Here is a 13,646-nt window from a genome sequence, read left to right on the forward strand (position 1 = left end):
ATTCAAGTGCCTAAACCCACTTCTAGTAAATGTAAGTACACCTCTCTCAAAGTTGCTGCTGATGGAGTCTGAAGTGGTTTGGTGGCAAGCCACTGGCTATCAGACAGGTGCAAACAGCAGAGCCTCAGAAGCGAATGCCACACGCTTTGAATTCCACTTTCGCAGCTCTGAATTCCACTTTCACTTCAGAAAGGGTGCAGGGCCCCTTTCGGCCAGACAAAACAGGCTCCCATGATCTCACATCTCTATCAATTTTATTTCAAGCACTGCTTGTTTTGTTTCTTAGTCTGCCTTTCGAAGTGTGTTTGGTTGGTGATTTTTTTTCTTTTTTCTTCTTTTAGATCTGTGGAGTGTAGGCAAATTCTGTGACACACTGCTGAAGGGGTCTAAGCATCTGGACCACATCTCACTGAGAAAGAATGTGTCCATCTCAGAATGTTGATGCTTTCAGACACTGAATCCACTTTAAGCAGCTCTGACCATGCCTCACCACTCCCTGCCCCCACTCAGAACATATGGTAATAAAATAGTATGACCATTCCCCACTCCTCACCTTTACCCCTAATCCCAATACATGTCAAAGGTCATGCATCCATGAGGATAAACAAGGTGGAAAACAGACACCAGGCAAGGCGGGATGATGCAAACATCAGGGATACGCTCAGGCCAGGAAGATGGTGCGAACATCAGGGATGCGACTTCAGAGGCAATGAACAAGCAAAAGGGAGAGCGGATGGCTTAAGGGTGGGAGATCAAAAGGACAGATACCTACCCAGACCTGTGCTATCTAGCTACCGGCCTGTGGACTTATATTATCACCACTGGGCTCCCCACTGGGCTCACCAAAGGGATCACTGTTGGATGAGGCCTGTGACCCATCAGGCTAGAACACAAGAAGATAACACTTTTTTTTTTTCTTTTCAGTAATTTAAAATATAAGACAGCTGGGTACATTTTCATGCACACATATCATCCATTATTTTAAAGAAGGCAGCACTCCATTGAGAGGATGCCACTTCTGCAAATGTGAGAACTTGCAACAATGTAATGAAAAGATAACAGTTTTCAGCTGCTCATTTGAACATAAAAGAAAACCCCTTTAGTCACCCCTTTAGAACCTAAGAGTCTGAGTCAGCATTCTTTTCTACATAGGCTTCCTCATGCATTGTTTATTTTAGATACAGAAGTTTTAAATGGGGGTGGCGGGGGGGCGGGGGGGGAGAAAAACAACTCAGAACAAACTGGCCACTTACAGCTTCTTGCTCTTCACTTTTGCTGGGACTCTCAAAGCCCTCTTCAAAGATGTCATCGGTGGTCGGATCACTGGCGTGGGATGCAGATGATTTGGATGGAGAGCTCTGTCTAGGGGCTGGGGTTGGAGCTACATGGAGATGATGCAAAAAGAGAAAACATCCTAAGTGTCCAGAGGCAACTGTTTCTACCCCATGGAAACTCCGGGATCTGGTTATGTTTGAGTCAAATCCCAGGACACCTCTTCCCATCACAAGTCAAATCAGTTGAACAGTTTAATCTCTCTTTTCTATCTATTTATCCTGTCCTCTCACATACTTGACAGTCAGGAGGCGCTGGTCCACAGGGATGGGTGAGGCAATGGTCCTCAAGGGATGTTCCCTGGACTGGTAGCAATAGTCATATTTGGGGACTTGTTGGTAATACACATTCTTGGATCCTACCCTAGATACACCTGCTGAATCAGAAACTCCATGTTTCCGCAGACTGACGTTGAGACCCACTGGACTATAGTTTTCTTTCCTTCTCTTTCTTAATTTCATACAATTATTTCAATAAGCATAAATAAAGATGATGACAGTGTGACACATTTATTGGATGCCTTCCATGTATCAGAGGCCATCAAATTTCCCAGGTAATATCTGTGATCCTCATAAAGCCGTTTTGAGGTAGGGGTCCTCCAGTTTTACAGATAAGGACAGTGAAGGTTGCCAAATTGCTCAAGGTCTCAGACTTGGCAAGAGGTAGAAGCAGGCTTTGTATCCTGGCTTGTAGTAGGTGTCTGATAAACCTACTGAACGAAGAGTGAATGAAGAGTGTCTCAGTGATCTGGGGAAATGGACAGGGCTGAAGGCAACTTCACAGCTGATGCTTTTTCCCTCGTTCCATAAGCATCTGCGTTTTCTGTCCTGACCCTCCCACAATTTCCTTGTCGTCTTTATTCCAGAGGTTTATAATAAATATGCCACTGGAAACCACTTTCCTTTCTATAATTTCCAACTTGGCATGGAAAATACTCCTCACTGGCTCAGCCCCAAGGAAGGGGGAGGAGGACAGGACTTGATTTACTAGTTGAACTTTAAAAGCCATTGATAAGGTCTCCCTGCCATTACTTCCCAGAATTTACAAAATCTGGCTGCTCATCAGACAGTGAGTGATTATAAAACTTAGTGAGTTGCTTCTGTAACTCTAACGTCTTTAGAATGACGTTATTTACTGCATGTCAGTGAGCTAGACACGGTGCTGGGCACTTTGCATTCATCACGCCCTCTAATATAAACACTGCAGGTACTACTGTATCTGCTGTCTTTTTCTGATGAAGAAACTGCCACTCAAAGAGATGAAATGCCTTTCTCGGAGTTAACACAACTGTGAAGAAGCAGGAGCCCTGGGAGTTAGCACAAACCTGATACAGCTCAGCCCCACTGTGCCTTTCTATTTCTATCTGAGGATCACTATTGGTTCTGCTCTACCCAAAGCATCTGAAAGGTGATGCTGAAGGACAGAGGATATAAAGATAGGCTGCACTCATTTTCTTTAAAACATAGGATTTTTTTTTAATTAAAAGGAAGTAGGTTTAAAGAGATAGTTTATGTGAAAACACCTTGATATGCAGCACACGCTTAATATTTATTAGTGAAATTGGATTCTGAAGTGAGTTTGATGTGGTTTCTTACTAAAGGCTGAGAATCCTGACCAAGCCACCAATCCTGAGAGGTATACTGCTCATACATGCTGGATGTAATCAGTGGGATGGAAAACTGTTGTTTATGCAAGTGTTTAACCTTTAGGTTTTATAGAATACCTCTATACTCTAAAATAGTAGTTCTCAATCTGGGACAGTTTTACTCCCAAAGGGACATTTGGCATTATCAAGAGTCATTTTTCATCATCAAAGCTAGGGGAAGAGGAAGTGACTACTGGGCATCCAGTGGGTAGATGTCAAGGATGCTGCTAAACATCTGCAATCCATAGGACAACCACCCACAGTGAGGAATTATCTGGCCCCAAATCTCAATAGTGCCAAGGATACAAAGCCCTACTCTGAAACACAAGAGTTACAAAGTAGCTTTTGTTTTGTTCCTTTCCTTTCATTCTCTACCATCTTCCAAAATACCTCCCATGTGCCAGATACCACAAGAGCATCAAAAAACGTGTAGCAACACGAGGATGACTAGGACATATTCCCTGTCCTCAAAGAATTTATACTTCCCTCTTTTATATGTAGCTAGCACGCCAGCCCCTTGAAAGAGAGACATTTGCTTTCAAAAGAGGCTTGCTTATCTACACATGGCTGTCATTTCTTATAGTGTTTCGTTATGTTTTTTTTAATTCATGATTCTTCATTGAAACCTTGTGAGCTGAGTAAATAGAGATGCCCCCACCATGTAGATCATATGGCCTGAGAAGAAGTAGGCTATTTATACCCATAGAAGAGGTTCAGCCAGCCGGACCTGGCTGAAGTGACATTATCTAATTGTGTTAACATTTTAGATTCTTTTAACAATTCATGGTATTGGCTAAGCAGTGATCTGTATCATCTGACAGTAATGAAAACGCCAACCTTGCTGTGTCATGAGTCTTTTCCTTCCCCTTATCAACTGGTAAGGCTCAGGCTGGATCGCCAGGCACCTTCCTGGGTTGGTGTCAAGCTGGCATCAGTGTACCCCAGTGTATCTGGATTCTGTTTGGCTGCATGGTACCGGTTTGCCAGAGGCTGGCAATAGAAAAGTGAGTTGGGGAGGGGGATCACTAAATGTCACAAACAGGACAAGGCACACAGATATTGAAGCCAGATCACTTATCCTACCCAAGACACAGGGAGGTTACAAGAAGCCACACACTTGCCCAAAGATACAGCTTGGGGTAGAGAAGGCAGGATTAGAACCTCAGTCCAGGACTCTGCGTAAATCCACTTGGTGTGCCGTAACAATGATGATAAAAATACTTCCTACTCTCTGAGGGTTGTGATGTTTTAGCACCTGTGCCACTGAACGCTTTTTATGATCCTTAGCCTGAGACAGTTGAGGAAACTGAGACACAAAGAAATAAAATGACTTGCTCATTGGCACGGACCTAAGAAGTAATCAAGCTGCTCTCTGGAGTCCTAGTCCAGAGTGTTCTGCTACAACTTATTTTTTTTTTCCCTTTGACTATGCGAAGCTTTGAGCCAAATTCTGGCTGCTACTCTACCTGTTGTGGGAGGCTTTACGACTGCTCTATCTCTGGCCTGCGTTTTCTCCTGATCTTAATTTTCTAATTTTTTTATCCTTGTTCCTAAAAATTTTTAAATGCACATACTCCATTCAGTTTTAGTTCAATAAGCCATACCCAAAACTATGTATGAGAGCTGGGATATACATACATGAACACATGACGGAGCGAATGAACAAAAACGGAAGAAGCAGGGTGACATGCCAGAGAAACAACAGGCTTGTATTCAATTCTACCCTTTTGTCTATTTTCTTCGTCTTTGAACCTCACTTTCATTATCTTCAAACAGGTCTAATGAAACTTGCCATAAGCATTGTTAGGAGTATAGAAATAATACATGTAAAGCATGGAGAAGGTACATATAATTGGCATCTAATAATGGGAGGCTACTGTTAGCAGCAGTAGTAGTGATATAAACAAAGAGGCCTGTTGAATGCAACTGAGCTGGTTTCTCTGACACCAGAAACAAGGCATCAGTTGTTCTCAGGGGTTTATGTCTCCAGAGAAGGACACTCACGTGAGTTGGTCGATGGCGTGGTAGAAGTCACAGGCGTCAAGTTCAACTGGGAGATGTCAAAGTCATCACAGTCATCCGTATCCTGTGCCACCCCGACTTTGTTGAAGTAACTGGAGAAGGCCTCTGAGGTGCAGGTGAGGGAGGGCTGGTCGGGTTTGCGGGAGGGTACAGGCGGAGGCTGGGCCATCTGGAAATCCTTAAACATTTCTTTTCCCATTTTCTGCCTGGGCTTGTCGGTCTGTGGACTTGACCTGGCGGAGTCACCCGTGGCTGGGACGGTTGCAAGGGGGGTGAGGGGACCTTGGAACATGGCAGCTGGCAAAGGCATAACAGTTTGTGTGGGCATGAAGGCGGCTGGCGGAAACTGCCCGGCCACGGCGGGCCAGGGCTGCTGAGTGGCAGGGAAGAGACCCGGCTGGCCCCATGCGATGGGCTGAGCCCCCGGCATCACCTGAGCGACTGGCGGCTGAGCACCCATGGCGATCTGCTGTTGGACAAGGGGCTGCTGGCCCCAGAAGGATGGGAGGACGGCGCCCATAGCAACATAACCTGCAGGTGCGAAAAAGAAGAGTCAGGAGCCCTGGGCAAGAAGCATTCAGGGAGTCAAGTGATTGGCAGGAAGGTATCAAGTGACTACTCAGAGTCAGGCTGTGTGCTAGGATGCAAAGGTCAGCATGACAGAAGTGCCGGGGTCTGCCTTCTACAGCTGTGGTCAGGAAAAACTGTTCTAAGGAGATGACTTGTAAGTAGAAACTAGAATGCAGTGAGGGAGCAAGCCAGGCAGGCATTTGGGGGTAATAAAAATAATGGTATTGTTCTCAGAGTAGTTATAGTCTTCCATTCTTAAAGGTTTCTGACATCATACAGCTCAGGAACCAGTGTGCTCAGTGGGAAGGGCAGAGTGCTGGAAACAGGCACATCTGGGCTTGAATTTTGCTTCCCCTTCCTTCTAGACTGAGGGCATCCCCATTGCTTCTGCTAAGAGTCAAGCTCTTTGTTGCAAAATCGGGCCACAACATCTTCCTTCTCCACATCAAAACCATGTGCAAGAGGATTGAGACCAAGGTTAAAATTCAGACTGCCACTTCTTATCTGTGGAATCTGGGGAGAGCTTAAGGTCTCTAAGCCTCTCCTTCTCTGTAAAATGGGCAGAAAATACCTTCTGCCTCGTTAGGTTAAAGACTGAGATTATACATTTAAGATATAGAGACTGTGGCTGACATAGAATGAATATTGAGTAAATGTTAACCATTAGTATGATTTGAATCACAGCCTATAAAATTACTTAATCCCTTCCTTGATATGTAAAAAACATGCAATAAAACGTAGCTCTAGGGTATTATTATATATTATTGTTATGCCAATTTTAGAGATTAAAAAATGTAGCTTAGTAATCTATTTAGGAATACCACATATAGGGGCACAGATGGGTCACTGCAAAACTCCAGGGGGTGTGCTCACTTACATTACCATAATATTTTGCTACAGTGAGATATAATCATTTTAAAAGGAGTACAAGTGATACTCTATACCATAATAACAGAATCAACATAAATTCCACTTATTAAGTGCTTACAACATGTTAGGTTAGTATTAGGTGCTACACGTCTTCACAAAATCCTTGCAGGGTCGGTATCATTATCTCCATTTTAGGGATAAGGTGATTGGTGCTCAGAGAGGAAAAGTAACTTGCACAGGGTCACACAGTGGACATTAAGCTGAAATCAGGGTCTGAACTGAGGTTATCTGTCTCCAAAGCCAGCATTCTCTCCACTGCCCCCTACTACCTCAGCCAAATGGCCAAGGCTGACTTCTGATCTTAGCACAGTCCATAAAGTTGGTCCAACCATCAGATGTTTTAGCTTACTGTGGGCCTGGAGGAGACTCCCATGTCCTTCCAGGGGTTCCCACCCTTCTCAGGGTGCAATCAAGCCCAGGAGACAGACAACCAGTCTAGGCAGAGCAGAAGATGAAGACTGATCTCTCAAAATAAGCCTTTTTATGGCTGTCAGAAGGAATGTGCAGGTAGAGAACGGTGAGAACAGGAAAAAAAAGAGGGTAGATGTATGGTATCCTAGCAGCTTCCAAAATGACCTGGGTTGTGTTGATGACTGGTGAACTCAGAGAAATGACACATGGACTGCCTCACCCATGCACAGGCCTCAGATCCACCTGCCCTTCAACTGATTCATAAAAGAGGGAGCCAACTTTCAAAGCCAGCCCATTTCATTACAAGGTGAGAGGAGGCTCCAGAAGGGGTGGACACAGAAACACAGGCTTCCTGCTAATTAATTGTGTTCAATACCTTTATGGAATGAGGCAGGAGTGGCAACAAACAAAACAGACTATATCCTTATCAGATCACCTTGGTCCTAGTGCAAGGAAATGAGAACACATACTAACACCCTACTTTTCCTCTCTGAGCACCTATCACCTTATCCCTAAAATGGACATAATGATAATCGGCCCTGCAGGGATTTTGCCAAGCACCTAATACTATACCTAACATGTTGTAAGCACTTAATAAGCAGAAATTATATTGTTTCCGTTATTATGGTATAAAGTATCACTTGTGCTCCTTTTAAAATCATTGTATCTTTCTGCAGCAAAAAGTGAAAAGGCTTTGTGCTGACAGCTTGCTTAGGTTGCCTGCCATAGAATAATACAATGACTTAAACTTAACAACAAAGAATTCCACAACTTCCTTTTTCTTATTTTCCCATTGACTTTGACAGGGTTCAATGGGTCTTGGTGGGAGCTCTACTGCCTCCTAGGGAATGATTAGAAAATTCCTGGGGTGTGTTTTGATTGTTAGGAAAACTTGGTGGGGTGGGGGGCAGTACTGACATTTAAGGGCCAAGAGCGTTGATACTAGACCTCCTATAATATGGGAGATGACGTGCATGACAAAGAATTTGTGATTATTTGAGTGTAGTTTGAATCACGTGGAAATTTAAAGTTTCTCTGCACAGTTTTAATTCACTTAATTTTTCAGAAATGCATACACTGGGGAAGATTATACTTTTGTTTCTTTGGAACATAGTCAAGAGTTGATCAACAACTTGGAAAATTGTGGTCCCTGTTCACGGCACTGAAGATAGCGTTAACACCCCTATTCTGGTTGGTCTATTCTATTGTTGGCTTTAGGTGCACACATCGGATCACTTAGCATGTGTTCTAGCGTGGTGGTGGTTTAGTTGCTAAGTCATGTCCGACTCTTGAGACCCCATGGACTGTAGCCTGTCAGCATCCTCCGTCCTTTTCTAGGCAAGAATATTGGAGTGGATTGCCATTTCCTTCTCCAGGGGATCTTCCCAACCCAGGAATCAAACCCAGGTCTCCTGCATTGCAGGCAGACTCTTTAACAACTGAGCTATGAGGGAAACCAGTGTGGTGGCACCCGGATATTTCCTAATGGAAAAACATATCTTGTTATTATAAATTTGCTTTCACTTCTTCTATTATAGCTAAGACACTACATTGATCTTGAACAACTGTGTAGATAGTTTATATTCTTGATGAATTTCATTCCATGATAGAAAAGGAGAATAAATCCTTGTTATGAAAAGGGGCACTGAGTCTGACAGGGTGAAGACCTGCCCATGGATCTGCCTACCATGCCAACCCTGATGCCCATTTTGGTAAATGGATGGAAGGCTTCAGTCTCCAGTCAGACTTTTATGCTTGGCTTCCATCCCACCCTCCTCACTGCCACCATATTCTAAAATGCCAATATGGTTGTCCCTTGAGTAATGCTCAGGTTAAGGGCACTGAGTCCTGAGCAATGGAAAATCCACGTGTAACTTACAGTTGACCCTCCATGTACCTGGTTCTGCACCCATGGAACCAACAAACCTTGGATCATACATAGTACTCCTGTAGTATTTATTGAAAAATATCCACACATAAGTGGACCTGTGCAATTCAGGCCTTTATTGTTCAAGGGTCAGCGGTACAGTGCTTCATCACCTAGAAAATGAGGCCCAGAGACCTTAGCTTATCTTTGGGGCTATGGGGTCAGCCCCTTTTCATCTCTTCACCCCTATTTCCCATTTGCTCTCTCATTGGCACCCTTCCCTGCAGCAGTTGCAAACGACACAACCTGCTCCCTCACCTCTGCTGGTCTACCCGCATGGAATCCATCCCTACTTCACGTGACTGTCCCTCCTCCGCTCTTGGAGACTCAGTTCAGCATCACTGCTGCCCTCTACACTCAGTGGGCTCTCCTCTGGTCACGCACAGTTCCTCATGTTCTTCTCTATCGTGGTGCACATCACAGTAAAAATCAGTGTTGTAACTGCACAGCGATTTTGTCTTCCCTCATTAGACTAGAGAGCCCCTGTGAGTAGCGTCTAGCACAGTTGTGGGCACACATCCACTGCTCCATAAATGCTTAAGGCTGGAGAAAGGCTCTAGATAGAGGTGACTGAGTCACAGTGGAATAAATTCACTGCATTTTTCTAAGTGCCCAAGCCAACTCCAGCAACCATAAGTGCTATGATCTCTGATGAGTCAGTCTACTGCTGGTGGCAGGCTTTTCCCCCCCATCCTTTTTTCCCTTTTTTCCACAAGGAACCAACAGATGGGCTGTACACACTTTTCTGGAGAGAGCTGTTAGCATGTCTCCCTGGCTTCATGCCATCTACTTCAACCAAAGTACAATATTAAAAAAAAAAAAAAAAAAAAAAGACAGCAAGGGTAATTAGGTATCATGTTTTGGAACTTGCAGGTCTCACTTGGTTTTCCTGAGGGGGGTGGGTCCCAGCAGTGGGGGCTTTCCCCAGACCTGTGAGCTAAGGCTTTCTGGCCACATGGCATCATGTGTCCCTGACGGGACATCTCAGTGGCAGGGCTGCGCTAGCATTAGACATGGAAAGCCGTTGCATGGCGGCCACTGCAGCCACTTAACAGCTTAGTAACTGTTTATTCGCTAACATTCAACAGCAGAGGAAGGAGGTGCCAATGAGCATCTGTTTATGCCATGAAGTTCAGATCAATCATAAATCTCTCTCTGCAATGAAAGGAACCACCTGCATTACTGCCTTGCAGTTAGATTTTTTAAAGTGTTGAAAACTGCAATTTATAACCAGATGCTGCACCTGGGAATACCCTCATTATCTGGGGGGAAAAAAACACTGAAAAGAAAAAGAAAGCACTGAAAACGGAAGGATTTCTCCAACATATTACAGAACTTGTGTGGTACCTCTCATCTACATATGTCATTTGATGCGTTTGTTCAAAAGTAGTCCTCCTGGGTGGCAAACACTGTTTGTCTCTGGAGATTCAGTGAAGAACAAGACAGTATTAAAAATAAATAAATAGATAAAATAAATCCTCATCTTAGTGGAGCTCACATTTTTTTGTGAAGCTGATCCTTCAACAAGTCTCTGCGGTGGCTGTTATCAATAGCTCTTTAATTGGGACTTCCTGGTGGTCCAGTGGCTAAGACTCTATGCTCTCAATGCAGGGAACCTGGGTTCAATCCCTAATTAGGGAACTAAACCCCACCTGCCACACCTAAGATCTGGCACTGCCAAATAAATAAATAAATATTGAAATATACCTCTTTAATCTGCATACAAGGAACTGACAGCTTCCAGAGTGGAAGGTTTGATGTGGCTACCCAGAGTATGTGTAGAAGAGTCAGGATCCCTGGTGAGTAGGGCAGAGAACTTTTACTGAGGGCTTACTTATGTGAACACTGCCAGGTACTGTTTTAATTGTTTTACTACATGTGATTAATTCAGAACAGCTCGATGAGGTAGAATCATCATCCCCATTTTACAGATAAGTTCCCTGAGGCTCTGAAATTATATAGCTGAGTGTCACATAGCTGGTTAGTAGAAGGGTCTGTATTTATAGAGTATATCCTCCAGCCCTTCAGGCCAGCTCTGCCATGTGCTCATACGGTCAAAAACCTAAACTGTATTACATGCATTTTTTTTAAAGGGAACATCCCAAGAAGGAAAAGGAAAAAAAAAAAAATAGGTAAAAGCAAAACACATTTTCTTCTACTTTAGATGTCAGAGTAACAATAATACTAGCATTTTCTACACAAAGCATTTATAACATGCCAGCATTTTTCAGAAGCACTTGATTTCATTTCATTTAATTCTCATGATATTGTTGCAAGGTAAGTATTATTTTAAATTCAGTTATAAAAATAAAGAAACTCTGGCTCTGACTGGTTAAGTAATTAGCCCAGGAGTCTAAAGCTTACAGATAAATGGCTGAGCCAGGGCTCAAACTCAGCCTGTTCACTGCATTACACACCCTAGGTCATTTCCCACCTCCCTGGCACTGGCAGGGCAATTAGGGACAGTGAGATGGAGATTCAGCAGCTGCAGAGATTTTAAAGGCCAGTTAAGGGAAGAAGAAGGCAGACAGTTTAACACCAGCTGAAGCCCAGTATTGTTTCTCAGCAGAGCCTAAGTAGAGTAAGAAAGCAAATATATGCTAACTGAAATTAATTTTAGACTTAACATTGTAAAAACTGAAATCTTGGAGGTAATCTATCATTTTTTTAAGCAGCTAAAGAGACAGAATCTGAATGGGTGGAGTGGTTTGTCCACAGTGTGCAACATGGCTGATCAAGTGGTAAGATTGTAAAACAGAGTTCCTTAAAGCCATAACCTGGCCCCGGCTGGGCAGAGGGCCCAGAGCAGTACAGGCAGGTTCTCAGGCATTTTAGTCGAGTGTAAGGGCCAGAACTGAATCCAGCCCCTCTTGCTTACAGAGAAAGGGGGTGGAGGCTGGGAGGGGCCACTGGGAGTACTCTTGACCCTGACACCTTCCTGGCTCATATCACATGTTTGCATGAGCTCCTCCTCCTGACCATCACCTCCATTCACACCTGTTCTGCTCCACATTTTCTTCTGTTCGTACCCCTCATCCACCATTCCTAACAGATTATGTTGTTACTCATTTTCATGTTGTCCTTCTCCGCACTGGAAAGTAAGCTCTCTGCGGCCAGGGGTCTGTGTCTATTGTAGTCACTGACACACCCCAGACACCTCGAATAGGACCTGGCCCACAGTGCACACTCAGTGAACATTTATGGCATAAACATGCCTGAAAATGAGTAAATTTGGTGCCTAGAGGTCCCATCCTCTGTCCCAATATATCTTCATGAATCAAATGGGACAAAGCATGGTTATTCTGAATGCAAGGCTGACAGCCCAGGAAGATTGTCCATCTCTGATGGAAAACTATTATTCTTACTTATAATGACAGATTCCATGACACTATTCCCAAGGACATTTTAATATCCAGTTTAGGTAAGGAAAACTATTTCCACTGTTCCATTATAGGTTTGGGTAAAACAGATTTGATTGGGAGGCTTAGCAATTAAAGACATTTCTAGGCTACCTATAGATTCTCAACTGTAAGTTATAGCTACCAATCTCTGTTGCTCCTAGAAGTGATCCTTCAGCTCAGGAGGAATAACTATTTCAGAACAGAGTATGAAATTTTAATTTTACTTTAAGTAACAATAAGGTTTATATCTGGTGGCAAGAATTTGTTTCTAACACTATATAATTAAAAGTAGTTATTTATAGAAAAATGCAAGAAATTGATATTTTAAAACATATCAACTCTGTCATTTATATAAATAAAGTAGAAAAAGAAAGATAAAGCCACATATTTCAAATATGTAGTTAAGGGAAAAAAGGTCTTTAAGAACCCCTGTATGCAAACAGCATAAGTAATACCACTTATCTCTGCTCAACGAATTTGAGCAAATTCTGGGAGGTAGTGAAGGACAGGGAAGCCGGGCATACTGCAGTCCATGGGGTCACAAAGAGTCAGACATGACTGAACAAAACCAATGGCAAAATATCACCTTTGGCCATGTCCAGATAGAACGGGCTGGCTTCATGGACTGCCTAATGCCATGGAAACAAGATGCCTCAGACCCCACCAATGTGCACCTGTAACACTGTTACTATCTGTATTTTTGCCCTGTTGTAAAAGAATATTTGGAAAATAGAACAAATACTCTTAAGTCACTAAGCCCCATTGCAATTCACTGTTCACTGTCAGCAGAACTCCTAAATGTTCCTCTTTGCATGGGGAACCTTCCCTTCCTTCGGCCTCCACCCCTTCTATCACTCAGACCTCAAGAGGTTGGCGGAGCATAGCTGCCCCTTCCCCACCCTCACCTTCCCCACATCCAACTGAGCTGACAGTGCCAATCAGGATTTGCACTGATTCGCACAGCTGTGTGTGCACTGAGCTCCCCAAAGCTATACATCTGGAATCTTGACCTTTCAGGTTCAAGACATGACTGGTGTCCAGCCTCCCACATACCAAAGCTTGGTAAGCATACTACTCCCTGCCCATGGCAGCTTCTCATTGTCACCTGAAGAGTCATAGGGAGAAAATGGTCGTCCCACAGGTGTCTGGCATAACCTGGCAGCTGGTTCAGTCAGCTTTTTCTTTTTCTTGGTGGATGGAGGTGGGAGGAAGGTGGAAGAGGGCTTACCTGAGGGTACAGCAGCAGTGCCAAAAGGTACAGAACCAAACATGTCTGCACTCGCTGGAAGTGTCTGAGATGAAGACGGGATAAAGGCATCACCTGGAGTTGCAGGAGTCTGTCAGACAGAGAGAGGCAGGAGGGTGTGAGGCTCCTGGGAGAGCCTTATTGCTGACCAGGATGGGAGGC

At 43.8% G+C, this 13,646-nt stretch overlaps 1 protein-coding gene across 2 annotated transcripts in view; it reads right to left on the reverse strand.

Moving 5' to 3' along the window:
* The window catches only part of DAB1 (DAB1, reelin adaptor protein), a 463,784-nt gene that overhangs the window by 15,234 nt on the left and 434,904 nt on the right, over positions 1-13,646 (reverse strand). For both annotated transcript variants that reach the window (XM_018044685.1, XM_018044682.1), the window contains 4 exons: positions 13,467-13,575; positions 4,982-5,530; positions 1,254-1,381; positions 773-883 (listed from right to left, as the gene is read on the reverse strand). In XM_018044685.1, the coding sequence (XP_017900174.1) occupies positions 788-883; positions 1,254-1,381; positions 4,982-5,530; positions 13,467-13,575 (882 nt within the window). In that variant the 3' untranslated portion in view covers positions 773-787. The remainder of the gene's footprint in view (positions 1-772; positions 884-1,253; positions 1,382-4,981; positions 5,531-13,466; positions 13,576-13,646) is intronic.

The sequence above is a fragment of the Capra hircus genome, chromosome 3 (assembly GCF_001704415.2).
Source record: "Capra hircus breed San Clemente chromosome 3, ASM170441v1, whole genome shotgun sequence".
In the NCBI taxonomy this organism is placed as follows: domain Eukaryota; kingdom Metazoa; phylum Chordata; class Mammalia; order Artiodactyla; family Bovidae; genus Capra; species Capra hircus.